Source organism: Phyllostomus discolor, chromosome 13 (genome assembly GCF_004126475.2).
Source record: "Phyllostomus discolor isolate MPI-MPIP mPhyDis1 chromosome 13, mPhyDis1.pri.v3, whole genome shotgun sequence".
Lineage (NCBI taxonomy): Eukaryota > Metazoa > Chordata > Mammalia > Chiroptera > Phyllostomidae > Phyllostomus > Phyllostomus discolor.
Genome location: NC_040915.2, coordinates 74,117,394 through 74,144,677, shown reverse-complemented (window position 1 = coordinate 74,144,677; position 27,284 = coordinate 74,117,394). Strand labels below are relative to the sequence as shown.

General features: G+C 46.5%; 1 protein-coding gene across 1 annotated transcript in view; it reads left to right on the top strand.

Annotated features, from left to right (window-relative positions):
• Positions 1-27,284, top strand: part of UBASH3B (ubiquitin associated and SH3 domain containing B) — a 146,603-nt gene that overhangs the window by 90,810 nt on the left and 28,509 nt on the right. Inside the window, exons 2-9 of the mRNA XM_028528869.2 lie at positions 10,308-10,361; positions 11,158-11,344; positions 12,607-12,805; positions 14,897-15,066; positions 19,626-19,834; positions 23,903-24,035; positions 25,497-25,617; positions 26,464-26,586. Coding sequence (XP_028384670.1) covers positions 10,308-10,361; positions 11,158-11,344; positions 12,607-12,805; positions 14,897-15,066; positions 19,626-19,834; positions 23,903-24,035; positions 25,497-25,617; positions 26,464-26,586 — 1,196 coding nt within the window. The remainder of the gene's footprint in view (positions 1-10,307; positions 10,362-11,157; positions 11,345-12,606; positions 12,806-14,896; positions 15,067-19,625; positions 19,835-23,902; positions 24,036-25,496; positions 25,618-26,463; positions 26,587-27,284) is intronic.

Sequence of the window (27,284 nt, the reverse complement as noted above, 5' to 3'; positions counted from 1 at the left end):
AAGGAAACATATTATCTAGGTCTAGGGGAGAGTTACAACAGAGGCGAAGAGAAACATTTCATTAGTTCACCACCCGTGGTCTAACGGCTGGTTTCCCAATCACACACTGCTGCCCCCCACAGCAGTGGCCAGAGCTCCAGCACCTTTTCAGCGAGAACAGAACAAGGCCTCTGAGAATAGCTTGCTGGGCCCTGCAAGCTATAACCCCAGGGCCTCCACAGCATTCGCCCTGCCCAACAGCCCTGAACAGAGCTGCCACGTGGGCTCTCCACGGGTCGACAGAGTCTGGTTGACAGGAGGGAGCATGGGGTACCACTGCAGGCTGTTCTCAGCTGGGAGTTCTTCTTCAGCTCCCAAAGAGCCTGACATTGTTTTCCCTTCTCTGATTAGTTTTATTTTAAAAAATAAAATGAAGCCCACAGCTGTTTCCTTGCCCTGGGCCGTCCTTGCTGGCAGCAGCCCAGGCCCCCAGCAGGCTTGCTGTCCCAGGCACTGTCAGATGCACAGCTGTAGCGTCTGAAAGCAGGGGCCATTAGCCCCGCTGACTGAAAGTGTTCACCGTCAGAGACAGATCCGGAAACTGGGTCTTTCTGATCAATACATCTTTCTCCATTAGGCTCATTTCCTCTGAAGGAAATGGGTAGGGCCATTATGGTTTGGTTGATTGACGGGCCTGCCCACTGCCTTCCTTCAGCTCCCAGGGGGACACCTGCGGGCAGAGACCTCACAGGTAGAGTTGTTCCACAGAAGGCCCAGGCTCTAGGCAAGCCCATCTCACTGGCCTTGGTGACCTAAAGTCACTGAATTTCTTGTGTGAAAGTGACAGAATAAATTATTTAGTTAATAGGGAAACAGTGATCAGCTCTACCGAATACAGAGAAGGTAGGCTGAGTGTGGGTAGAAGTGGAAGAACTTTCTGAGCACAGGGACTATTAGGTCATCAAGAGACATCGTGGAGTCCCCTCTCCTTAAGGTCTGTGGAAACAAGGAAGACTCTTTTGGCACAACCCTGAAGGAAGTGCTGCTTAGTCTGGTCTTACAGAGCAATAAACAGGGTGGTCTCAGCTTCCTCAGCAGCCATGGATCACAGGCATTTTGTTTTGTTTTGTTTTGTTTTGTTTTGTTTTGTTGTATGGTTGCTCCTAAGGACCCCAGAACACCTTATAAATGTCACATCTCTCTTTCTTAACCTCCTTGTGTGCACATTCATCATCTCTTCTTTAAAGATGAAGAAGCTAAAGGGCCAAACTGGCAATTGACTCCTTTTGGGGAAGGGCACCTGAGAGCCAGTTCCACTGCTGTGGCTTCAGCAAGGACCCTCTGGACAGCAGGGCTTGGCTAGTCCCTGATTTTACTTGAGCCAGGAAGGCCTAGCTGTGATGTCACCTCTGACCCTCCCTGGCTTGTGTGGCTCTCAGCAGCGCCTCAAATGCACCTTCACCTCCCTGTGGCCTCTGACCACCAGTTTAAAGGGGGACTGAAACTGTGCGGATCTCACCAGCCCTGGTAGGGGAGAGGGTACCCGCACCAGCAGCCGAGGCAGGAGCAGAGGTGCAGCACATGGGCAGGGGGCAGTGGCAACACTGTAAGCATCTGCTGTTCCTGGCCAGCACTGTGCTCTTTCTTTGTGTCTATCCACTCCATCTGCAGATCCCACTACTCCTGGTGGGGAGCTCTGCACATAAGGGTCTCTCTTCTGCCAAGAAGCCCCAGCCAACCTGAAAGGTGCCCCAAGAGTCTGGAACAGATGTCCATGATTTCACCCAGTGAAGGTTCAGGGGTCACTTCTCCCAAAGAAGAGAAGAGGGAGCTTAGAGGCCATTCACTGAGATGCTTTCCAGGCTCAGTGATGTACTCTGGGCTCAGTGCTTCAACTACTTGCACACACACTCCTCTCACTGATTCAGCCCTGAGCCACTGCTTCGAAACGAGCCCCTGGATAAGGACCTCTGCAGAGGAGGTTGGACTGCTGACCTGTCAGGGTGGAGTTAGCCAGCCAGGTCGAAAGGGGCTCCAGCTTCACCATTGGTCAGGAGGGTTTCAGTCTGCTAAGTGCCTGGGGCATGGGGGTCTTCCTTGTTATATTTCTCACTGACTTCCTTGTTATATTTCTGCTAGAGGAACAAACTAATACAGAATTACCTGCTTGCCCTCTGTTCTCAGGACAGCTGTCAGCCTCAGGCCTGTGGAGAAGCTGCCTCATTATCCTCTGAAGGTCAGCACTGAGCAGTGAGACTTCATAGAGCACAGTAAAAGCCTCTGCTTTTCCTCCCCAAGACCATATTACAAAATAGTATCTGTTATTTACATACACCCTAAAAGAATCCTTCGGTTTTGCCTAGTGGTCTCAGTGACCTCTTTATGTTACTGAACAGGCCAACCAGAAAAAATAGGAGTTGGGTGCTACTTAAGTTTGCCCATCCCCCAGCCTGGGGCAGATCTAGGGAAAAGAATGAAATATCTGAATAACTAGGTCATCTTTTAATTGAATGCACAGTATGAGATATGGAAATTTTAACAACTAATATCCTAGAGATTAAGAACATTTTTAAAAATCCTACAGTTAGCATTAAATGTTTCTAAATTTGAGATTGTTCTTAGCTACGTGAGGAAAATGTAATATTTAATTGTGGATGTGTAGGGAGCTTCATCCACTTGGAAGATTTTATTCTTGACCCTTCTCTTCTCTTTTGCTACACAAATAAGTCCTTGGTCCCAGAGAACCAGTGCACAGAGCAAGGGAGGTCCTGAGGCCATGAGTACACATCTTACTGGCAATCCAAAGCCAGGGGGAGAACAAATTCAAATAATTGGAAAGCCCAACAGATTAGCTGTCTACTTAATTAAATCAAACTCCTATTATTTGGAGGGGATATACTTTCATTTCTGTTAGTATATATGCTCCCTATTGCTTTTTACTTCAGGTTTCAGATACTTGAATTTGGTCAATTTCCATAAAATAGGGAATGAACTGTTCTCTGAAGGTACGTGGGAGATGTGTCGTGGTCCCTGGGGAACTGGGGGTCTGGATTAACGTACCCACCTGAGCCAGGGATGGCTTGAGTATTTACTGACCTCGGTATCGAGTGAATTCGGACCTGAAAGGATTCCTTAGACAGGAAATAGGAGTTCAACGGATAGTCTAAAAAAAAAAAAAAAAAGTCTGGTTTACAAACAGAAAGAGACTGGGAATCAAAGTGAAGCTAACAGAAAATTTCAGGGACATAGTAGCCCAGAACTAGTCTGGTTGTCTGTTAATGATATTTGGTCTAGCTATTAACCCACACCCCTAGATTCTCCAGGGAACAGTAACTAAGCTCACCCCCCATTACCACCCCATCCCAAGATTATCTGCACTCCCACATTCTCACCAGGGGCATCCCTACCATCCATCTGTGCATATATTCAAGCTACAGTTCTCATCAGTCTCCAAGATTCATTCAGTCAATAACCCAAACATCCTTACCAACACTTCATCCTCATTACACTTCAGCCTCTCAACGCCCCTGCTCTGACACTGACAAGTCTTTGTAAACATTCTCCTGTAGTAGTAGTCTCCCTAAAGTCCTTCCCAAATCTGATCACCCCTCTTTGATGTACCATTCTTTATTGCTCCCCCTGCTGACCCCTGCAGCTTCGTCTTTACCTTCTCCCTGTCTTTGCTGCAGCGTCACCAAGCCCTGATTTCCTGGCACACACAGGGCTCTCTGCTGCCCTCATGCATTAGCTCCTGCCACGCCCTGCACCTCAAGTCCTCTCTCTGCCCTCTTCCTCTTGCTAACTCTTAACCTGCTTTTGAGAACTGGATCAAGTATCATTTCTTCTAGGACAGAGTCCCAAACTTACTCAGTGTCTTACTTCACAGCATCCTTAGTGTCTCCTTCATTTTTATGTAGAGCCTATAGGCCAACATAAATGCCTAATAGTTCATTTAGTAGTTAGATCCAAAGAACTTAATATGTTTATCTCCTAGCAACTTAAGGGCCATGTGAAAAAAATAATACACATAAATGAAAGAAAAGTAATGTTTTAATTTCATTCTTAAGTAACCACAACTAATACTAGCAGGATGTGGATGTCGGTTGGACACTGCACAACTGCTCAAACCTCAGGATCAGTGTGGACACCACCACTCTCATTTCCTGCTCCATGTGGGTGTTCACAGGCACTTGCTTCTCATTACAGCAGTCACCAAACCTCAATTCACAAAGAGAGGACATCGAGAGAAATGCTGCACAGCCTCCTATTGAAACTACCTACCTTGAGCTAGTAGCTTACAGGATGCCCAACAGATGATGAGTATTTGCTGTTTCCCTTAAACACTTAACTGTCACATAGCACCTCTTCAACTTCACTGTGGCATCCTGACCTAGGGTAGCTCTGTATGCAACTGTAGAACCTTTGCCCCAGGAACTCCCCCTTACTGAGGCAGGACCCCCTTTCCAAGCCACCTCAGCACACTCTGCACAGCTTGGCCATGGCCATCACAGTACATTGTAAGAAACTGTCCGCATGTCTGTTTCTTCCTCTAAGACTCTGAAGTCTACAGGGGTGGGCAAAAGTAGGTTAGTAGTAAATAATATGATATTAATAAATAATAATACAAAATAAACTGTGTTTTTCAGACTGTAACCCTATCCCCCCCACCCCCCAATAAGGGTGAGCACCTTTCCTTCCCCTTTTGTTTGTCCCCGGTAATAACACAGCGCCTGGCATACAGCTGGTACTCAGCTCAGAGGAACTGAACTACCAAGAGGGTCAGAACCACAGTGGACCCCAGGGAACCAGGGTGGCTGCACAGGAAGTCAGCTTGGATGATAACTAAACAGGAAATTCCAGCAAAGCTCAAAACCTGTGGTTCAGAGAGGGAGCGAAAATCCTGCTGGACCTGGAAACCAGACCCACCTGAATCTGCTCCATCAGGCAGGAATCCAGCCAGGGACTGTTGTCTGCGGGGACATCACCTTCAGACCAGAAAGCTGTAGCCCATGCATTCTGACTTTCATCTGGTTTCTTAGTAAACGTTCCTTGTGAGGACGAAGAAAAAGAGATTGGGAAGGAGGAAATGAGGGAAGGAGGGAGGTAGGAAGGAGAGAGGAAAGAGGGGGAAAGAAAGGGAAAACAAAAAGAAGGGAGAGAAGAAGGGAGAGAGGGAAGGAGAAGTGCCTCATGCTGGGTGGAAAAGGAGCTTTCCTTTCCAAACCTCCTTTAAAGTCACGAGGGCATCTCTACCCTGGTGTTGGGTAGAGCTGCAGCCCTGGGGCCAGGCCAATTTGGAACCCAAAATTGAACTGAGCCGAGGGCAAACCGTGGAGGCACTTCAGCCATCCCACTGGAGGGAGCAAGGCCACTAGTTGGTGCTGCTGGCTCTTTCCAGTTGAGCTGATTTCCTAGCAGCTGCTTGCCTAAGTTTTTGATGAACAAGATTACCTATTTTGTGCTGTTCTTTATCATTATTAGCAGGGCATGAGAATTTGCATTATTTTTCTTTCACATTCTGCTAAGAATAAACCCTAAACATAATTGGGAAGTTTAGGTAGGACCAGGATCAGAAGTCAAATTTATGTTCTCATATGAAAGGACATCAGCAGCTCACATATGTCTTACTGATTTTAACTACTGAGGTCCCACTGAAATGATTAGCTGCTCTAATTCAATGGCTGGACTCCTTGCCTTTGGGTTTCAAGGGCTACTCCCCTTTTATTTACTCAAGGTCTCCAGCTGCCTCTGAAAACTTCTGAGTCACTCTAAAGTTAGCAGCCACTCAGGCTCAGCCTGATGTTTGGGGTTCACCTTGCACGCCCCACAGCCCATGGCATTGAGCCCGTGGGGAGGGACTGTGGAGGTGGGTGCTCTACTCCAGTCCTTCTTCAGTGAGGTGCAGAGAGGGAGACGTGTTCTACTGCACCCATGGTCAGTCTGCTCTGTGGACAGAGTTCTGGGAACAAAATGAACCCAAACCATCCTCAACCTGAGAGTGGGTGAAGGAGCAGCAGAGTTCTGCCCCGGCTCCTTAGGGAAGCTGGAGTTGGACACTTCCCACCTCCCAGGACTTCCTGCCTGGAAAACTGCACACCTCTGCTTCAGACCAGTAACTACTTTCCAGGAACTTTCAAAAAACAAAACAAAACAGCTTTACAGCACATACCACCAGGAAGTTCCTTCTGATAACTTGAGCCCTTTGTGCTATGGATGTAGCTTATTTTATTTTGGCCTACCTTTGTTAGAGACAGTACACAACAGCCTTCCATTCAATAGTTTTTTATCCTCACCCAAGGACATGCTTATTTAACTTTTTTTATAGAGAGGGGGGAAGAAGGAGGGGGAAACATCAATGTGAGAGAGAAACATCAATTGGTTGCCCCTCATTCACATCCTGACTGGGGACAGAGCCCACAACCTAGTCATGTGCCCTGAATGTGAATTGAACCCACAACCTTTGGGTTTATGGGATGACACTCCAGCCAACTGAGCCACAGTGGCCAGGCCTACTTACCTTATTCTTTTCAATTACAGTTGACATTCAATATTATTTTATATTAGTTTCAGGTATACAGCAGAGTGGTTAGGCAATTAGATAATTTACAAAGTGATTCCCCAGATAATTCAAACACCCACCTGGTACCATACATAGTTATTACATCATTATTGACTATGTTCACTATGCTCTACTTTACAGTCCTGTGGCTATTCCTTAACTATCAATTTATACTTCTTAATCTCTTCATCATTTCACCCAGCTCCCAACTTCCTCACTTCTGGCAACCATTAGTTTGTTCTCTGTATCTATGAGTCTGTTTCCGTTTTGTTTGTTTATTTTGTTCTTTAGATTCCACACATAATGAAATCATACAGTATTTGTCTTTCTCTGTCTGACATTTCACTTAGCATATTCCCTCTAGGTCCATCCATGTTATTCACAAATGGTAAGATTTCATTCTTTTTATGGCTGAGTAACATTCCATCATGTATATACCATATCTTCTTTATCCATTCATCAATCAGTGGACATTTAGGTTGCTTCCATATCTTATTGTAAATAATGCTGCAATGAGCATGGGATGCGTATATCTTTTTGAATTAATGTTTTGGATTTCTTTAGACATGTATGCAGAAGTGGAATTGCTGGGTCATAAGGCAGTTACGTTTTTAATTTTTTGAGGAACCTCCATACTGCTTTCCACAGTGACTGCACCAATCTGCATTCCCACCAACAGTGCATGAGGGTTCTCATTTCTCCACATCCTCACCAACACTTGTTTTTTGTTGGTTTATTGATGATGGTCATTCCAACAGGTATGAGGTGATCTCATTGTGGTCTTAATTTGCATTTCTGTGATGAATAGTGATGTTGAACATCTTTTCATATGTCTATTGGCCATTTGTATGTCCTCCCTGGAGAAGTGTCTACTAAGGTCCTCTGTCCATTTTTAATTGGATGGTTCGTTTTATGGTATTAAGTTGTATGAATTCTATCTGAATTTTGGTTATTGATCTCTTATCAGATGTACCATTGGCAAATATCTTCTTCTGTTAAGTATGCTGTCTTTTTGTTCTGTTGATGGTTTCCTTTGTTGTGCAAAACTTTTTAGTTTGACATGTTTCCATTGTTCAAGGAGATATATCAGAAAAAATATTGCTAAGAGAAATGTAAGAGAGTTTACTGTCTATGTTTTCTTCTAAGAGTTTTATGGTTTTGAGTCTTATATTTAAATCTTTAATCCATATGGAGCTTATTCTTGTATATGGTGCAAGAAGGTGGTCTGTTTTCATTTTTTGTATGTATCTGTCCAATTTTTTTAATACCATTTACTGATTAGACTGTCTTTACCCCATTGTATATTCTTGCCTATTTTTGTCATATATTAATTGACCATATAGGCATGGGATTATTTCTGGGCTCTCTATTCTGTTCCATTGATCTGTGTATCTGTTTTTATGCCAGTACTGTGCCATTTTGATTTTTTTAATGTATTGATGGATTTGGTTTGCTAATATGAAAATTTTTGTATCTATGTTATTTATCAGGGATAATGGCCTATAATTTTCTGTTTTTGCAATGTGTTTGTCATGTTTTGCAATCAAAATAATCTGGCCTCATAAAATGAGCATGGGAGGCTTCCCTCTTGAATTTTTTGGAATAGTTTGAGAAGGATAGGTGTTAGTTCCATAAAATTAAAGATCTCTCTGACTTGTCTCCATCAGAAAGAATTTAGATTTCCATAAGCTTGTATCATTGCCTTATCACCCAAACCTTTTGTTATCTTTCTCAATTGTAGTTGTCAACGCCCTCCAAAACTTGTCTTTTAAGTTAGAAAGACCATAACTTAATGAGACCTTTCATTTCCAGAGGATACTCCTAGTGCCTAAAGAAAAATAAATTTCAGTAGGATGTATTTCATTGGAGAAAGGGCATAGAAAAAAAGAAATTGGATCCTTTATCTAAATAGCATATTGTACCACAGATGAGTTTTCACTCTCTCAACTGTTTTTGAAACAGTTTTTTTTTTATTAACTTAATCCCTCGGAGATTCTAACTTCTAAAACACTATAATTTGCATTCTTCTGTTGGGTATAAGGCTTCTGGATCTGAAGAAAGTCAAGGTGTGTGGCCTCTAATCACCTAGTAGACAGTAAAAGACCCAGGGCTGGCAACGGGGCTGCAGTTAAGCTTCTTATGTGGAAAAGGGGGAGAGGAAATATCTGTTTTCCAGTCTCTTCCTCAGCAGCTTCTGTCCCAAGAAATTCTGCTCCAAAGGGTTCACAGCATCAGTCCAGGTTCTTCATACTCCATCCTACTGCAGGGAGGCTTGTGTTCTGTGATGCTGTTCTGCTTAGCTGTGCAGGTTTCTTTATCCTGATCCTTCAGGATTTGTGCTGATTCTCAGGAGGGGAAGGAAGGCATTGGACTTACCTGTGAGCTATGGAGCAGAGCGGCAGTCTGGCCTTCACTCAGGCTGCTCTGAGCACGTTACCTGACTTCCTTCCCCCATCCCTGTGTAGAGTGGAGAACTTGGGCTGCAGATGACCTCTGAAGTCCCTCCATGATCCTCACAGCCTCAGTTGTTCCCACTGCTCCAGAGAGGGACCAGAAAAAGGAGAGAGGAGCTGGGTTCAGCAGCCAGGTAGGAAAAGGAGACTTTGAGAGAGGGTTGATTTAACTAGAATTTTCTACCCTCTCTTCTCACTCCCATGGGCCCAGAATCAGTATAGCACAAAGGGACAGGATAACTGTGCATTGATTATTACCCATGTGTCAGGCACTGTGTAAGCAGCTGTCTTTCACTGCCACAACCCCCACGCAAACCCCACCTGTCCCTACCCAGAGGAGTCTACATCTTCAGGTCTCATGGCAGTGTCACTTCCTTACTGAAGCTGTTCCTGACCCATCAGCCTGGATAGGTTAGGTCTCCCCGTCCTATGTTATAGTTCCCTGTACTTTCCCTTCATTGCCCTGACCACAGATGTAATTAACTAGTTACCTGTACAGTTAGCATTTCCATGACTGCTCTGTTGGGCTGAACTCTCCAGGAGGGCAGGGACCATGAAGTCTTGTTTTTCACTGTATTCCTAGAGCCTAGCACAGTGGCGACAAAATTATAGCAACTCTGCAAGTGTTCCTTGAATAACCATAAGCATGAATGCATGGACAACCAGCAAAGTTGGATATAAACCCGGGACCCTCTGGCTCTTGGAGGCCAGTCTGAACTTTCACAAGTCCTCTGCTGTGCTTGCACGCAGGGTCTCACTCTAGAACCATCCTTGTTACTCCAGCAATGGGAGTGGTGGCAGCCCTGGCCATGACCCCCAAAATGGATCCAGCCTGTGACTGGTTGTGGTGCTTGGAGGTGTATGTAAGAAGGCACTGAACTGAACCAAACCAAATGTTCTTGTGGGCATTTAGCTCCACTTCCTAACACACTTTGCCAAGGGGCTACCAGTAAAAAAAAAAAAAAAGGTCTGTAAAGGTCTGGGTCAGTAATGATGAGTGGATGCAAATGAAGGAGGAAAAACCAAGACATGACAGCCTTTAGGGAAGCAGAAATCAAACTAATGCAAACCTGCCGAAAATAGGCTGCATGGGCTGTCAGGCTGCAAGCAGATCCAGGGCTAATCACATGGAAATGAATTCCAAGTGCTGTGTCCCTATGCTGGCTGGGACCCTGGGGGGAGTCCACTGCTCGGCTCCTCCCTCACCACTGAGGAGGCCTGGATGTCTCTTACTTAACACTCAGCTCTTGCCACTGTGATGAGAAAAGCTGATAGGAGGCTAAAAATACTAACAATAGAAATTTGATTTCTTCCAGACAAAAAGCCTTGGCATCCACAGGAGGAAGAAGTGTTCAGGCAGCATGTGACTGGTTAGTATAAAATAAATAAGTTGAGAAAATAGCATATAATTAACTCTAAGTATATGTGGATGAGTAGGGATGAGCAGCTCCTCTTTAATGAGCCCTGCGGCGGGGGGGCGGGGCGGGGGGGTATTAGAGAGAGGGAAGAGATGAGTCAAAAGCCCATGTGACTACACCATTTATCAAGCCAGTTGCCTCCTCTGCCCTGGCCCCAGAGTATGCTTCCCTTTAGCAGTGGTTAAAGAAATTAAAAGTACTTCTAAGAGAGAGTCCCTATCACAAAATCTGCCCTCCCTCCAGTCACTTAAAAATGCACTTAAGTGTGAGGCTGCTGGGCAAATCAGTTTAGAAAAAAACCTACCTACTTACCTTTCAGGACATTAGTACACAGGGCAGACTGTACAAGGCAACCCTCCCAAGCTTCCCTTGTGTTTTGGAAGCACACTGGTTTAATCGTTGATGGAACTGAAGGACCAGGCCATGTTGAAACTGTGCTGGTGGATGAGGAAAGGATTTGGAGTTTATCTGAGAATGCTTCCTGGAGAGTGACTTCAGGTTTTTTAGGGAGTTGTGGAGGGCAGATGCAGTATGACAGGCAGCAAAGAAGTTGTTGTGTCTGAAAGATGGTTACGAAGTGTGAGCTTGGAGGGGTGGATTTTTTTAAAGCACAAAATTGAAACCCTTTCCCTTGCAGTGCCTGGAGTGTGGTGCATGTGGAGGGCAGGCCTGTCTCTTTGAGGTCTCCCTTCCCTTCCATCATTCTCAGGAAAGGCCTGCCCAGCTCTCTTGTCCTTTTCTCTTGCAGGCTGTTCTCCCATGTGGGTGACCCCTTCCTGGATGACCCCCTGCCCCGGGAGTACGTGCTCTACCTCCGTCCCACAGGCCCCTTGGCACAGAAGCTCTCTGACTTCTGGCAGCAGTCAAAGCAGATCTGCGGGAAGAACAAAGCACACAACATCTTCCCCCACATCACCCTCTGCCAGTTCTTTATGGTGAGCCTGGTGCCCCATCCCAGCCCACTGTCTGGGACCTGAAGTCCAAGCCGAAGACTCGTGGGAATCTGGCAGAAACAGTTGGGCTCCCAGTGATGGGTGGGCCTTCAGGGAACTGGTGAGGCCCATAGCTCCTCCTTTTGATGTGCTGAGGCCAGGAGCACCCCCGGTTCAGTGTGGTATCACGATGCTATGTGCACCTCAAGACCCTAAGTTCAAACCTGACCCACTCACTGACACATGGTCTGGTAGCCACCATGGGGATGGCTTCACTGACCCACTTCACCCTTACCTATAGTCCACCTTTCCCTCTCACAACAAGGAAAGTAGAAATTAGGGAGCTGGAAATGAGAAAGGAGTCTGTAGACAGGGAAAGCCACAGGAGCCAGTAGCCACCCTTCACAGGTTCTCACTCAGTACATTTTTTTAGAGATGGCAAAGATACCTTTCACCTGGCATAGTAACCTAGTCCATAATCCTAGCTACCACAAAGCTTATTTGATGACCAAATTAAATCCTTCTCCCTATAATAAATATATTAATCTACTTTAGCTCTCTGTGGAGATGCAGAAGAACTGATTTATACAGGTATATTCAAGACAAGGCAGAATGGTAGCACTTTAAAACAATATTTTGTTTATTCGCTCTCTTTGTTCCGCTCCTTCCCTCCCTCCCTTTCTTTACATAAAAACATGTTCCTAACACTTTCTCACCATTCACTCAAAAATTAAAATGATTATCATTTCCTCTTAGTCATCCTGGCTGTTTCTGACAACTTTTCAGAGTCTTATAGACATTCAGTCTCTCTAGCGCTCTGGGGCGGGTGAGGCAGCGCCACAGTGCTGTGAGTGACGCCTTCCCCACCGGAGCGGGGGTGGAAGCCAAGTCTGACCATCTGAGAGGAGCAGGAAAAGCGCAGATGACGCACAACAGTAGAGAACACATGAGAATGTGCCCTAGGTACTGTGTGTTCTCCTAGGACCTCCCTCCGTTCTTCGCCTTCTGTGGGACCAGTGCCCCTCAGTCTGGCGGTTCCCAGGGACACAGCAGAGCAGGGAGGGAGCGGGGATGTGGGCCGCTGCGCATGTTTAATTTACCAGTTGGGTAGTCCCCTTCCAGATACCTGGGAGCTTGCAGCTCTTCTCCCTCCTCCCAGACGGAGGTGATGATTTAGTAACTGCTGCTCAGAGCAGAGGACCCAGTGCTCGCCAGCGCGGAAGTCCCTCCAGGGCCTTTGAGTGAAGCTGCCCCTCTCCCCACAGTGCGAGGACAGCAAGGTGGACGCACTGGTGGAGGCACTGCAAACCACGGTGGGTCGCTGGAGGTGCAAGTTCTCCTCCCCGCTGCCCCTGGAGCTTTACACCTCGTCTAACTTCATTGGCCTCTTCGTGAAGGAGGAGAGCGCCGAGGGCCTCAAGAAGTTTGCCGCAGACTTTGCCGCGGAGGCTGCGTCCAAAACCGGTGAGCCAGCCCGGCCTCCAGGCCAGCCCTAACCTTGTGATAACGGTGCTCTGAGAAAAAAGGGGCCACGCAGGTTGGAGGCTCCCCTTCACCGAAGGAAGTTAGACTCACTCACAGGACAGGTCCTGTCCATCCTCCGGTGCAGGGAGACCGCGGGGTGTGGGGCCGGAGGCAGGCAGGAGGAGCAGGATGTGTGCAGAGCAGACTGCAGCCCTGCGCGGGATGGGCACAGGTCTGAAACGGAAGACTTGACTGCAGCCCAACTGTGTCCCCGGCCTTCTGACTTTTGGCCTCTACCTCACCTGCCTGTGCCCCTTTCTGCTCTTCTCATCTCCTACCAGGGACCTTCTGCTCTGCCTCCTTCTTTTCGAGAAAAACCCAAATGGGGCTGGGGACTGCCGGCAGGGCGTGGTCAAGGCCAGGCACAGCTGAGCAAGTCCGGGTGAGGTCTCTGCTCTCAGAGGGACTGCAGGCCTGCAGGACACCTCCTCTGCGTGGGGAGGGGGGACTCAAAGACCCCTCCCCTGCAACCCTCTTCTCCTGGGTTTCCTGGGCGCCATCTGACTTCGGGGAGCCTGACCGTTCCCAGGAGCTTGCTATTCAGAGAATGGCAGCGCTAGAGGGAAATGACCTCCTGCTTCTGCCCCTCTGTCTCATGGAAAGGGCTCTGTCACCCCGCAGCAGCTACTGTCAAAACCACTACAACTCCCAAAAAAACAAAGCCAGCGTTGCAGCCACAAAACCCAAACCCTTCACAAATGAGCCAAGCGGCTCCCAGCCAGGCCCAGCTGAGGGAGAGACTGGCGGACAGGCCCTGCAAGGCTTCCCTTTCCGGGAGGAGGCGTGGGTCTCCTCCAGACCCTTCGGCTACGGGGCTGCTGGCGGAATCCTCCGCCCTCTCCCGCCCCCTGGTGGTGGCTAGGAGCACTGGGGGCCCTGCCCTGTGTAGCTGGCTCAGCCCCTTCCAACCTGAGAGCAGGCCATCCTGGCTTGCCCTGCACCTTATGCCTTGGTATTCCAGATCCCTTCAGCAAGTAGTCTTGAGTGTGGTCCTCCATCCTGGGTACTTTGAGGAGGTTCACGCATGTGTGTCTTTAGTAATTTAACAAGCACTGAAAGCCTGTCATGTGCTGAGCACTGGGATACAGTGTGAACAAGACCCAAAGCCCTTGCCTCTTGGGGCTCACACCGAAGAAGTACAGTGCAGTATAACAGAAAAAGCCCTCGAAACCAAAAGGTCCAGCCTCTGCTTCCATCTTTGTGTGACTTGAGTCCCTTAATTTCTCAAATTCCCAAATTCCCTCTGGCTGCATCTTTTCCGTGTCCAGTTTGAACAGCAAACATGTACAAAAGAGAAATAAAAGCCGTTCCTTTGAGGGTAGGTTGGTTGGTTTTGTTTTGTTTTTGAGGATGGCTTAGAATAATAGTCTGCCTGCTTTAAAACAATGGTTCTCAGCCAGGGCAGTCTTGCCCGCAGGGGATGGACATTTGGCAGTGTCTAGAGTCATTTTGGTTGTCCCAGCTTGGGGGGTGCTTGCGTGGAGGCCACAGAGGCAGCTAAGCCCTACAGTTCACAACAAATAATTATTTGACACAAATGCTTTGAGAAACCCTGTTTTAAACTTTGAAAATATTTTTTTCCTTTATTTCTCCATCAGAGCCACCCAGAAGCTGAGAGGCCTGATTTCAAAACAAAGGCACTATACCTCTGAGAATTGCATGATTACAAAATTTGCTCTTTATTGCTCCATGAATTTGTGCACCCCCTCAGGCCTCAGTTCCTGCCTCCAAATGGTGGGGATGGTGATCATCAGGGTTGCTGTGAGGAGCGGCCAACCCAAATGGTCACCTCTCAGCTGGTTCACAGCTCCTACAGAAGTGCTGCTCTTTCTCAAACTGTGGGTAGATTTAGGATTTGTTACCCACCCCACCCCCTTTATTCTGCACCTGCGAAGGAGAGGAACAGCGTTTGTCTAACAGCGGACTCCGTCTTTTTTTCTTTGGGGAGCCAGTTTCCATATTCTTCCTGAAGTCTCCCTCACTGCCATGATTACCACGTTCTAATAACTGGCAATTTCCTTCTTCTTCCAGAAGTCCATGTGGAGCCTCATAAGAAGCAGCTGCATGTGACCCTGGCTTACCACTTCCAAGCCAGCCACCTACCCACCCTAGAGAAACTAGCCCAGAACATTGATGTCAAACTAGGGTGTGACTGGGTGGCAACCATATTCTCTCGGGACATCCGATTTGCAAACCATGAGGTAACGTCTCGCTGTGGCCCCTGCCACTCCCAGTACCACCAGGTGCAGTCATTAGCTCACTGTGACGGGAATGTGGGCCCCAAAGTAAGCCCATGAGGCAAGACCAGACCAGGGGTCTGTGACCCAGGACTTTGTTCAGGACTCTGCCCAACTCAATAGGAAGCTTTGAGCCTGAATCCTTCCTCTCTGGGTGCCAAGTGGCTCATCTGTGTGAAAGCCCCATGGTTCTCCCTGCCCAGCCAGCCTTATTGGAATGACACAGAAATGAAATGGGAGAGTAGGTAGAATAGTATGCTGGAAGATTTTAAATATTCTAGCAATTCACGGTGGTAACAGATAGCAGCCATCATCCTGATCTTAGTTGAGGAGAAGAGCACATAAATAAATAAAAAAATCTGTGAACATACAGTCAACACATATTTGCTGACCATCTGCAAGTGCAAGGTACCATGAAACATACTAGAATTCTAAAATGCGGTGTTGTCTTCAAGGAGATTTGAGTCCAACAGAGGAGAGACAATAGCACATGAAATGACAGCACAGACTAAGCAATGTGAGAGTTTGTATGCATCACACAGGAAGCATGAGTGGGAAATGTGAACCCCCATGCAGTTGGAAAGGCTGGTGTGGTCCTAGCATTATTGTTTGGAGGGAACTGACGTTGTACTCCAGGACAAGCACAAACATCTCTGAAGAGTAATATTGTCCTTTTGATTCCTGAAGGAGGAGATGAGACACAAAGAGATTGAGTGGCTGGCTCAAAGCCAAATAATAATTTAGGACCAGTGCTGAAACCAGAATTCAGGTGCTCTGACCAATAAAGATGGGCCATCCAACCCCAAAAAAACCTCATAGTTTGGTGAAAATTTTGCCATCCAGTTTAACTACTTTTATTAAACACCACATATTTGTTTCCTAGTTTTTCAACAGAAGAACTGACTTATTAAAGTTTACATAGCCTTTTAATATTTCTTTTTTTAAAAGATTTTATTTACTTTTAGACAGAGGGGAAAGGAGGAAGAGAGGAAGAGAAACATCAAAGTGTGTTTGCCTCACGCATGCCCCTACTGGGGACATGACCCATAAACCAGGCTCGTGCCCTGACTGGGAATCAAACTAGCAACCCTTTGGTTCACAGGCCAGTACTCAATCCACTGAGCCACACCAGTCAGGCTAACATCTCTTTGAGGTATTTCTTTTAATATGAAAAATAGTTAGAACCTCAGGATCCAGACGAGGCAACTTCATCGTTGATTGAGAAGTATTAGGAAGAGCCAGTCATGCACCCGAGGTACAAGCCTGGTCATGAGGCCTGTGAGTGTCAGGGGCATGGGGCTTTGTCTGACTCTGCTGGTGGAAATGCCATGTCCTCCTTCTGAGTCATTTGATGAAAGTTTCTGTGAAGATGCAACAAGGAGACTTGGGCTTGATCATACTTAAGAATTCTGACATCTCCTGGAAATTGCTTAGTATGAGCCCTAAATATAGCAAGAGGTGTGGCTGATTGGACGCCTTCCTTCTGAGAACAACAACAACAAAAAAATCAAGTCTTGCATCTATCCAAATGGACTCTGGGAAGTTGCCTTTCTACGAGAAGGATGGTGGCAATGGAGTTTTATAAGGAACCTCTTCTAATCAACACTGTCCTCCAGCTAACCCAAAGGGCAATTGCTTTTCTGCCTGACCCACATTGTGCTCAGTTGGCACTAAGGGAAGGAGGCAGCGAGTGTGCACATGAATTATTTTCTAAAAATAACGTGGCCTCTTTTATCTCTTATTTGTTAAAGTCGTTTATTACTGTTCCTTCTGATCAAGTTCTCCCTCTGAGGTCATTTGGATTTACCTGAGCCCCTGCGAACGTAAACCAGCTCTTGCCTTCCCTCTTCTGTTCCTGGGAGGCAAGTTTGATTGGTCATTCCAATAAACTAACAATGTCTAGAGAAGGAAGTAGTGTAGGCAAGGACACTCAGCCAGTAATACACAGGAAAACTACTGCATCTCATCCCCCTCCTGTTTAGAGTCTCACTCCACTGGGACTTGGAAATGCCGTGTTAGTGATACTTGGGCCAAGCAAGTCGTACATGCCAAGCAATAGAAATCTAAAAGAAGGAGAGACTTGTATAAAAAACATAAATTCTGGAGACCAGCACACGTGGCTTCAAATCCTGGCTCTATCACTCTAGCAGCTGTTGAGTCACTTTTGCAATTCCTGTAACTCCAGTTCTTAGTTTTCTCCCGTATAAAATGGCAACAGTATTTTGCTGGACTGTTGTGTGGGCTGAAGAGAAGGATCTAAGGGGAGGCCTGGCACAGAGTGGGTGCAACAGCAACAACTGATGCTGCAGCTATTGCTGCTCCTAAGAGAAAGGGCTTCGAAGGTAAAGAAGGTCAAGTCCTATCATCACACAGGCTTGCTACTGTTCTTCCCATGAGCCCAGTCGGCAAACTGAATGCTTATTAGTTCCTGTGTAGGAAGGGAGACGAGGCGTTCTTGAAATGGACTCAAGAACTCTTACAGTAGATGCCAAACCAAAGGGGAAGTTGATGCCTGTGTCCTGATCTCTCTCAAACTCAGGCTGCCTCATGCAAGTGCTTCTGAGGAGGGGCACATGCACACGCCTCACAGTTTCGGGTTCGCTGCAGTGCCTCCGTATTATTTTGTTTTGTTTTGTTTTGCTTATTCAGTAAATCAGATCTGCCTTTTGTCTGACTGCACTCTTCCTGGAACACCCTGTCTCCGAGCCTCCTTTGCTGCTCTTGCATTTCCCTGGAGGTAATACCCCTCAGTCATAGGAGGAGTGAGCTCTTCCCAGAAGTCATTTAGGATTTCCGAGAGAAAAGGCACTACAGGACCAAAGCTGTTAGCTGAGACTCTGCTGTGCTTGAGTGTCTAAGGAACTGAAGGAGCCAAGTCTGGAATTGCTCCGAATGACCTGGGGCCTCACTTCACCCTGTTCCCGGAAAAGGGATGTGCCTTTCGGTGGGTCATCCCATGCCTGACCATTCACCGGGTTTCTTGTGAATGCTTTTTTCCCTTGAGCTGTTTTAACAACCCCGCAGAAAACCTCCTGGGGTAGTTTGTGAATGTGGTTGGAGTGTGTGTGAGGCAGTGGGAAAGGAAAGGAGTGGAGAGGTGGTTGAGGGCGCCGAAGACCCAGAGCTACAGGATGCTGATGTGGGGAGAGGAGCGCTGCCCTAAGAGGGAAATCAGTCAGAAACCAGGTGCTGCCATTGGGTTCTGTGTGTTATCACTTTCATTCTCTGAGAAAAGTCATGTTTTCACTGACTCCTTTTATCAGAGAGTTTCAGAAGTGAAGTCTTCCTCTGAAACGTGTTCTGATGTATCTTTGACACTAGCGAGCTGCGTCACTCACAGGCCTTCCCAGCACGTGGTCCGGGGCCAGGTGGGCCGGCTAGAAGGCAGGAGGACACCTGGAAAATGAGGCATTGTGAGTCCGTGGAAACAGCCATGCCCCTTCTCTGCACAAGGCTCTGTCCTAAGGACTTTTCTTAGGTTGCCTCTTTTCACTTTTGTAGTCCAGATGTTATTTTACAGATGAAACCACTGAGGCCAAAGTTAAAAACCTGAAAGTAGAGCCAGAAGCTGGGGCCTGCCACCAGTGGCTTGGTGACCATTGGAAACACTGTTACAGAATTTCCATCTTTGTGTCCTGTATGTAGCAAACAGGATAGGAAATGTTTTCCTTACTATTGAGGCCTCCTGTTGTTAATAAAAGAAATAGTAAAATGAATGTATTCCAAAGTATCTTTATGCCTGTGCCTGTGATGTTTATATACACCAGGAAAGGAGGCAAACAATGGAATAAATCAGCCAAGCCTCATGAGCTGTGATTGGTCCTAGGGGCTTTTTCTGAGCCCGGAAAAGGAACACTTGAGCTCTTCATCTTTTCCCTGGTGAGAGTTGGTTACACAGATTTAAACACTGATGGCTGTAAAAGATACTTTCCTTTCAAGCTCTTTGTTAGAGATGCAGGTTTAAAGAAAGCTCCTTTGAGGCAGGGCACCCCGCCTTGCTGAAGCTGCTGAGTTGCACAGAAAGGGCAGCGCTCGCTCCCACAGCCTTGTTTGCGGGCAGTCTCTGCTTCTGGCCCATCCATACCCCCGCCCCCTTGTGGAAGACTTCACTTTTCATGAGCTGAGTTCCAAGTGTCCCTTAAGGTGCCTGCCTGGCACTGAGCAATGGAAACCAAGTCCAACCCCATTTGCACCGCAGTTCACAGAAGAGCCTATGGGCTTTGAGATACATTTTTAAAAACCATATGTGAATCCTGAAGAGAAGCGAAGATACTCCCAAAGGAAAGTCTCAAACCATCCAGTAGTAGCCGGCACATACCCACCTTACCCTAAAAAAAAGAAAAAGAAAGAAAGAAAAGAAAATACTTTCTGATCTGAATTCAAATCTCTTCGGAGCCTTTGCCCCCCAGGGGCCCTATAAATGCCAAACTCTGGATGTGCACTCTTAAAGCAGAACATGCAGCTCTGCTGGCAGCGCTGGGGAGGGTGGGTCAGATGTGAGCCTCACGTACCCTCTCTTTCAGACATTGCAGGTGAACTACCCCTACACCCCACAGAATGACGATGAGCTGGAGCTGGTCCCTGGGGACTTCATCTTCATGTCCCCCATGGAGCAGACCAGCACCAGTGAGGGCTGGGTCTATGGCACATCCTTAACCACTGGCTGCTCTGGACTCCTGCCTGAAAATTACATCACCAAGGCTGATGAATGTAGCACCTGGGTGTTTCACAGGTGAGCTGATTCCAAGTTCTTTGCCTGCTGTTTTCTGAGAAACATTACAAACTTTCGGAGGTGGTGGGAAGTAGCTTGATTCTAGACACACGGGCAGCAGCCACTGTCAGTAGAGTCCATGGGGAGAAAGCTCTGCTGGTCCCAGACTTCCATGAAGGGCTGACTCGGGTATTGGGAGAGGTGAGCTGTGGACCACTCGCTTCACTCTGCCTGCCCCCACCCACGTGGCCATCCGTCTGAGTTCCAGATTGGAGACTACACTGAGGCTGCTTTAGGGTCCATCTCTTATGACTGAAGCGTGGGTCATCCCGGTGCTGAGTCTAAATGGCATTAGGTTTCTGTCACTTCGTCCTGCATCACTGCTCAGAGTGGTCCCACTTGCCCGAGCAGCTAGGCAGAGTCATACCACACCAGCCAGGCCAATGACAAAAGGGTCTGCAAGTATCAGGAGACCTAAGTGCCCCTCATTTCAGAGGTGGCTCTGAGCAAGTGCTCCAGCGTGGCACTCTGCGATGCCTACGTGACAGAATGTGTTTAAGGAAGCAGGCAACTGCCAGACCATTACAAAGACTCACAGTCCCCCACCCCCAACCCCGTCTCCTTTAGAGTGACAGCTTCCCACTGACCCGCCACACACACTGCTCCCCTGTCCAGACTGCCCCGTGTAGTGTGGCTAGCTTTGTCTCTGTCAATAAACCAGAGACAAAAGGCACCTCCTCTTTCTTTACCAGAGAAGTTCAGAGCCAGCTCTTCCCTGGCACACACAGGAGGCTCCCCAGTGTGTGCATGCTGTTGTTTTTCCTCCCTGGTGTTCTTGCCACGTGCTACCACCATGGCTCAGAGCTGGGGCCCTGGGCAGCAGCTGCATGAATCTGCCATTGTTATTGTCACTACAAAGGAGAAGCAGAAAGCAGCGATTTCAGGGAGTGTTTTGCCTGAAGGGAGGAAAGAAGAAAAGTTCCCCGACCCTGGTTAGCAGCAAGCAGACAAGCCACAAACCCAGAGGTGGGAAAGAACATCTTCTTCTTTAATCGCTCAGTTCCCAGCCACTCCCCACCCTTCCTTCTTGTGTACCTCCCACCCCACCCCTACCCAGTGAACATCAGTATTTTGTGGCACAGATTGTAAGCTTGAAGCTGTTTCATATTCCCCAAACATTTGCTTTTTCAGAAAAGTTTCTGAATATGAAAATGAATAGTTGGGTTTCCAAAGTTACCCTTGTATCCCTGTGAATACAAGTGAAGCATAATATACCTAAATAAACTGAGAACTGAAAGATTCTGTGACGATGCGCAGCTCTTAGCTCACATTCCTAGGAGTAGGGCTCCTGTGGGAGGAGAGTATGTGAGGTGCTTTGCAGACCAGTGTTGGATCGCTGCATGCGAGCCCGCTCGTGCCCACATCAGAGCTCAGGCTGAGCCGCCGGTGAACCTGTGTGTTGCCTCCCTTTATGTAGGGAGGTTACCAGTGACACCCTTCCTAGGAACTATGTCCGAAATTAAACCACCAGTTTCCACAGCCAGCCCTGCTGAGAGTGGGGAAATAACTAGCATTAAGTGCTAGGACATTGTAATGAAGAATTTGGCTTTTTATTCCAATAATCCTCAGTTCAAATTCTAGCTCTCCCACTCACCAGTTGTGTGGTCTTGGCCAAGTGACGTTACCTCTGTGAGCCTCTGTTTGCAAGTCCATAAAATGAAGATGATAATTAATTGCGGTTAACTCACAGGGGTGTTATGAAGACTGCAGTCAAGGACTAAGCTTTACATGGATCAGTGCCACATATGTAACAGCACTGGATCTAAAATAGTCATTAGCCTCGGCAATTTTTGTTTTCTTGTAACTGGTGTTTTCTAGTCCTCTTACATGATCAGCAAATCAAATGTCTCTCCTACAAAGGGGGTCCTATAGAATTATTATTTTTCTACTTAACCCCAGAAGTGGGAACGACTCAAGGAGGCAGATCTTCTCTCACTTCTGACCCAGGAGAGACTGAGAAGGCAGAGCCTCTCGGCGCTTGCTCAGGGCCTGACTGGCAGATGGGAAGTTGCTGAGGGGATTCAAGCAACATGTAGAGACTTGGGGCCTGTGACCCTTCACAGATGTTCCCACCCTATCCTCTGTTCCCTGAGTTCATCCTAAAAATACTGTCCTTCCGCCCTTAATAGAGAATCTTGCCTGGTTCTGAGTATCCCTAGGTATCTCAGTTGGTGAGCCCCACTGTGTACTCAGAATCGGGGTGTGCTGGTCAGTCCTTCTGGGCTTACACTCAGGGCTGGTGTGTCCTTGGGCGATGCCACTGCCTCCCTGACACCAGAATGTTCTGGTGTCAGGTTCGGCTTCCCCCTTACTCTGCTTCTGACACAGAACATTTGACTGTTTATTGTCTTAACTGGAGCTGATGCCCAAACTGTCTCAGAGTGAATCAGGCCATTTGCTCATAATGACACTTAAGGAAAGGAGAGTGTCTTTCTCCTGCCAACTGAGCGGAAGTAGAAAGAAAAGGGACTCTCCTCATGTCTTCACAGCGATGATAAATGAAGAAATTACAGGGCAGATACCGCACAATGTTGGGACAATGCCATCCAGACATTTCAGGCCCTAAATCTTTGATGAGTCAGAGAGTGAAATTGAATTTTCTTTAACTGTGTGAGTTTGTTTGGGAGGGTCTCAGTTTAAAATAAAAGAGGACAACTAGTCTTTTTGGACTGTGTAAATGGCATAAGATTTTCTTGATTTACAGTTGCTTAATTTTACCAAAATAGGTCCCATTTGGACACACATCACAATGAACTGATAGAGCTTTTTGAAACTGTGGCTTCCCAGATCCCACCCCAAGACCTGCCGCATCCATGAGGAGTGGGGCCCGGGGTCAGATAGCCATGCGGGCTGAGATAGCACTTTTTTAGGGTTTGAGTCTTCTGTAACCTTTGTGTAGAAGCAGGATGAGTCTGTTTACAGTTACAGAAAGAGACACCTTGGAGAGTGAAAGTTTAAACTTATTAAAATACATTTTTTCTGAAAGAATTTTTATTAGCCAGTTAGCTTTATTATATTAGTAACTGTAAAAAATTCTTTTTAAAATTAAAATTCTAAGAATAATGTGTTAAAAATAAGCAATCCAGAACTGATGTGAAGCCTCACAGATTGCTGGGACAACAGATGTAAACCAGGCCTGTGCTGGACAGACTGGGGCCTATGTCTACCTTAGTTAGTTGTAAAGAAGCAAGAAATCTGAAATTTAGAAGATTCTCCCTAGCTGCTTCCCAGCGAGGCGAAAGTAGAGAGTCACAGGATTCAAACCGTATTTAAATTGCGATGTTTATTAGATAAAGCTTTTTGGAGGTCTTAACTAATCAAAATGGTTTAAACATGGGATGATCTGCTGCCTCCCTTCTTTAGCAAGACCCCTGGGGCTTCTGTAGTTACAGTGTTAAACCCGGAAATGAGTTCTTGGCTTGCAGCTCCACGCCTCTCATGAGAACGATGTCCTCGACAATGAGTCTGTGTTTAATGATCTTGTTGGAGGCGGTGTTGAGACAGAAGAAGGTGGAACAGGGGATAATGGCCACGAGGCTTCCTGGACCCCTAGGAGCCACAGGCAAAGTGGTGGAGGCAGTGCAAATGCTCCCTGTAATGTGTGAGTTTGGTTGGAAATCACCATGGAAAAGATTAAAGGCAACAGGAATTGTTTATGTCTTCTGAGCCAGAAAAATAGCTGGAAACAACGGCACAAAATTGATCCTTCATTATTCTTTAATGTGACTTTACTGCCAGCCATGCCTGTGGCATCTTAATAAGCACAAACTCAGAGGCCCTGTCCTTGCCCAAAGGGATGAATTCATCTATTCCAAGTAGAGAAATCCTTCTACCCCTAATTATACTGTAAGACTTTTCAGGATAAAACGAGACACCCTTCCTCAGGAAGGGGCACCCTGGGCTCTCTCTCCCAACCATCACACTGCTCAGGGAGCATTTCTGGCCGACCCCCACACTCTTGTTCATCCAGGGCAAAGTGTTGGTAACTCCTGGGCAAAGCCGCTAACGTCTTCCTTCTCTCCCCTGCAGTTCTTACTCGATCTTAAGTACAGCACCTTCCCCTGCTCTCTCATTCGGTGATGGCATATTGGAGCGGCGGTCTTATGAGGACCAGGGGTCGGGGGAGATGGCACCCCTGACTGTTATCTGCCAGCCTGCACAGGTAAGGCAGACTGCCAGGGCCCCGTCCTCAGTGTCACTCAAGGTTCACTGAGCACCTGTTGACTAGTATGAGGCCTGTAGATACGAAAATGCAAGACTATGGCTGCCAGCATCTGGGCCTAGGCTGATAAGGAAGGCTCTTTCGCAGAGAGGAGAACATGTTATCGATATGGTAGTAAGAGTTTTTCTAGTTCATAGGTCATTGTGAAAATAAAAGGAAAATAGGGTGGGGGAATGAATGGGTGAAACAAAAGTTGAAGAGTAATAAGAGGTACAAATCCAGTCATAAAATAAACCAGTTATGGAAATATAATATAAAACAGAGAATATAGTGAATAATATAACTTAGTATGGTGGCAGTGGTTACTAGATATATCATGGTGATCATACCATAAGGTATATAAATATCGAATCACTATATTGCACATCTGTAGGAAAGTAATATAATATTGTATGTCTGCTATACTTTAATGAAAATTATTAAATAAGAATAATAATAAGAAATAATAAGAATAAGGCTGCTGGCACAGTACCTGGTGGATAGTGAGCATTCGGTGTATGTATACTTGATAATGCCAGAAACTGCAGAATGAAGAATCAGAGAGGTAGTTTGAACAATAAAAAGGCAAGTTGAAAGTTCAAATTTGTTGAGAATTAAGAGATTAGGTTGATTTGGCTGGAGCCCAGGGCTTGAATTAGGGAAGAGAAAGAGGGGAGATGGAAAGACTGCACCACATCCCATACAGTAACTTTCTCAGGGCAACTGGCAGCTTATGGAACTGCTGCCAATGGGAAGCTGGCAGCACTAAGGAAACTGAGAACAGATGACTCTCAGAAAGAAGATGTGGAAACATTTATAGCGATGCACCAGCACTTACAGAAACCAAAGTCATTCGGACTTGCCTTTGACTAGACTTGCCTATTTCACCACCCAGAAGTAGCAGTTGTCCTCACAGAACCATTTCTGGAAGCAGCAGCATGTATGTAGTTGGACAACAGAGCCTAAAAACTGTGATTAGAATAGGGAAAGCAGGGCTTCACTGTTGGAAGAGACCACTGGGCCACATGGCCCGACCACCGCACATCAGAGATGAGGCAGACGTATTTGTGATAATAAAAGTCCTCACTCCCTGAGAAGTCGATGAAGCATTTTGCCTCTGAGCTGCAGCTCAAGCGGAGTTCATGTTAGTGTTGGCCAAATACCACTTTTACTAACAACAGCAGTAGCGATAATAATACCATTTTCATAACCCTTCTTATTTGGCAAAGCACTCGAAGTTCATTTCATCTGAACCTCAAAATAACTTAAGGTCTGTAGGATGAGTCCTACCACCCCCTATTTTACAGACAGGCCAAGTCACATTGTACATTAGCAAAGCCTGTTCTAGAGTTCAGTCACCAGGTACCAAGACATGTCTACTTTCTCATGTTTTCCCCACTAATAGCCTTTCTGTGTTTGCAGCCTCTGAGGGTCAGCAGTCAGCCTGGCCCCCAAAAGAGATGCCTGTTTGTGTGTCGGCACGGGGAGAGGATGGATGTAGTGTTTGGGAAGTACTGGCTATCCCAGTGCTTTGATGCCAAAGGTGAGCAGCTGGTTGGCCTGTTCAACATTGCTATTCTTATCATGGCCCCTAGGGGGCACAGTCAAGCTACATTTATCTAGATGGAGGCATTTATGGTTAGGTGGACAGTAGAAAAGCCTGTAATGTATTACATTCATAAATCCTTCCTTGGTTGCCTTGTGTGTTAGGGAAGAGGTGAGTATTCGTATGTGCATCCTATAAACTGGGACACCAGGGGCCAAAGGCAAATGTTTTGCCTTTGTCATATGGCTACATCAGAGACATGGACAGATGTCCCAGCATCAATTCACCCTGACTTATTTTGGCTCCATTTTCCTTTGAGTAACCTGTTTAAGATAAGGAGACTTATATATCACAGAGAAGCTTCCTGCTTTAGAGAGTCTGCTTGCTATTTTTACTTAAAAACTATCTCTTGCCCTGACTAGCAGGCTCAGTTGGTTGGGCATTATCCCACAAAGCAAAAGGTCACTTGTTCAATTCCATTCAAGGCACATGACTGCATTGTGGGTTCTGTCCCTGGTTGGAGCACGTATAAGAGGCAACCAGTCAATGTCTTTCTCTCACATCAATGTTCCTATCTCTCTCTTTCTCCCTTCTTTCCCAAGTCTCTAAAATTAAATAATAAAAACTTTAAAAAATACCTTATTTCTTGTCACTTTTGTCAGAAGAATAGAAGATTGGATTCCAAGACATTCTAACAAAGCAAAAGTATCAGCCTTGATATTTTCTAGAGAGCTCAATTTAGTCTCTTTGGCCAAAAAGCAATGGAAATAGAGAGGCTGTCAGGATCAGCAGAAGTCCTAAGGATACAAGAAATTCACAGCCTTCGTATGACTTTTTTCCTAGGCCGCTACATACGCACCAACCTGAACATGCCTCATAGCTTACCTCAGCGGAGTGGTGGTTTCCGGGATTATGAGAAAGATGCTCCGATCACTGTGTTTGGATGCATGCAAGCAAGACTAGTGGGTAAGCATCAGAGTAATTGCACAGCCACTCCTGGCCACATCTTCAGAATTCTGGTTTCAGTAGGTGTGATAAGACACTTTGTAAGGGACTCTATAACTTTTCTACAAGTAGTACATTTCCTCAAGGGATTTCTTATGTAACCATTTAGTTTAGGACACTGTGCTTAGCCCAGGGTTGGTTTACCAAAATGAATGAGGTGTGGTTTCTGTTAAGGGCATATGGTCCACTGATGGGGTGAGGTCAGGATTGATGTGGCAGAGAGGTCAGCTCCTAGCACATGGTGAGGAGCAGGGAACCTTGGAATAGCCAGATGTATGGAGGCCAATTAACCCTTTGAAGAGGCCCAGTTCTTTTCAGAGAACCTTTTCCTGTTCAATTAGCTAACATGCATCAATTGATCAATTCTTCATGAAGTGACTATGCTAGTGTTGGGGATCCAAGCGTGAGTCCCCACCCTCAGGGAAACAAACTTATAAGTACTTAAATGTTTTACAATGTGGTATTCAAAAATAAAACTATGCATAGGAGAAAAAACAAACTGTGTACACAGAATTATGGAAGCACAGCAGATCCAGATGGCAGTAGAGTAGGTAGAAGTTGCACTCACCTCATCCCAGGTCCAAACTGGAATTACAGCTGAAACAGAGCAATCAACCTGAGTGACCTGCTGAAGACTAGCTGAACAGAAGTCTTATAAC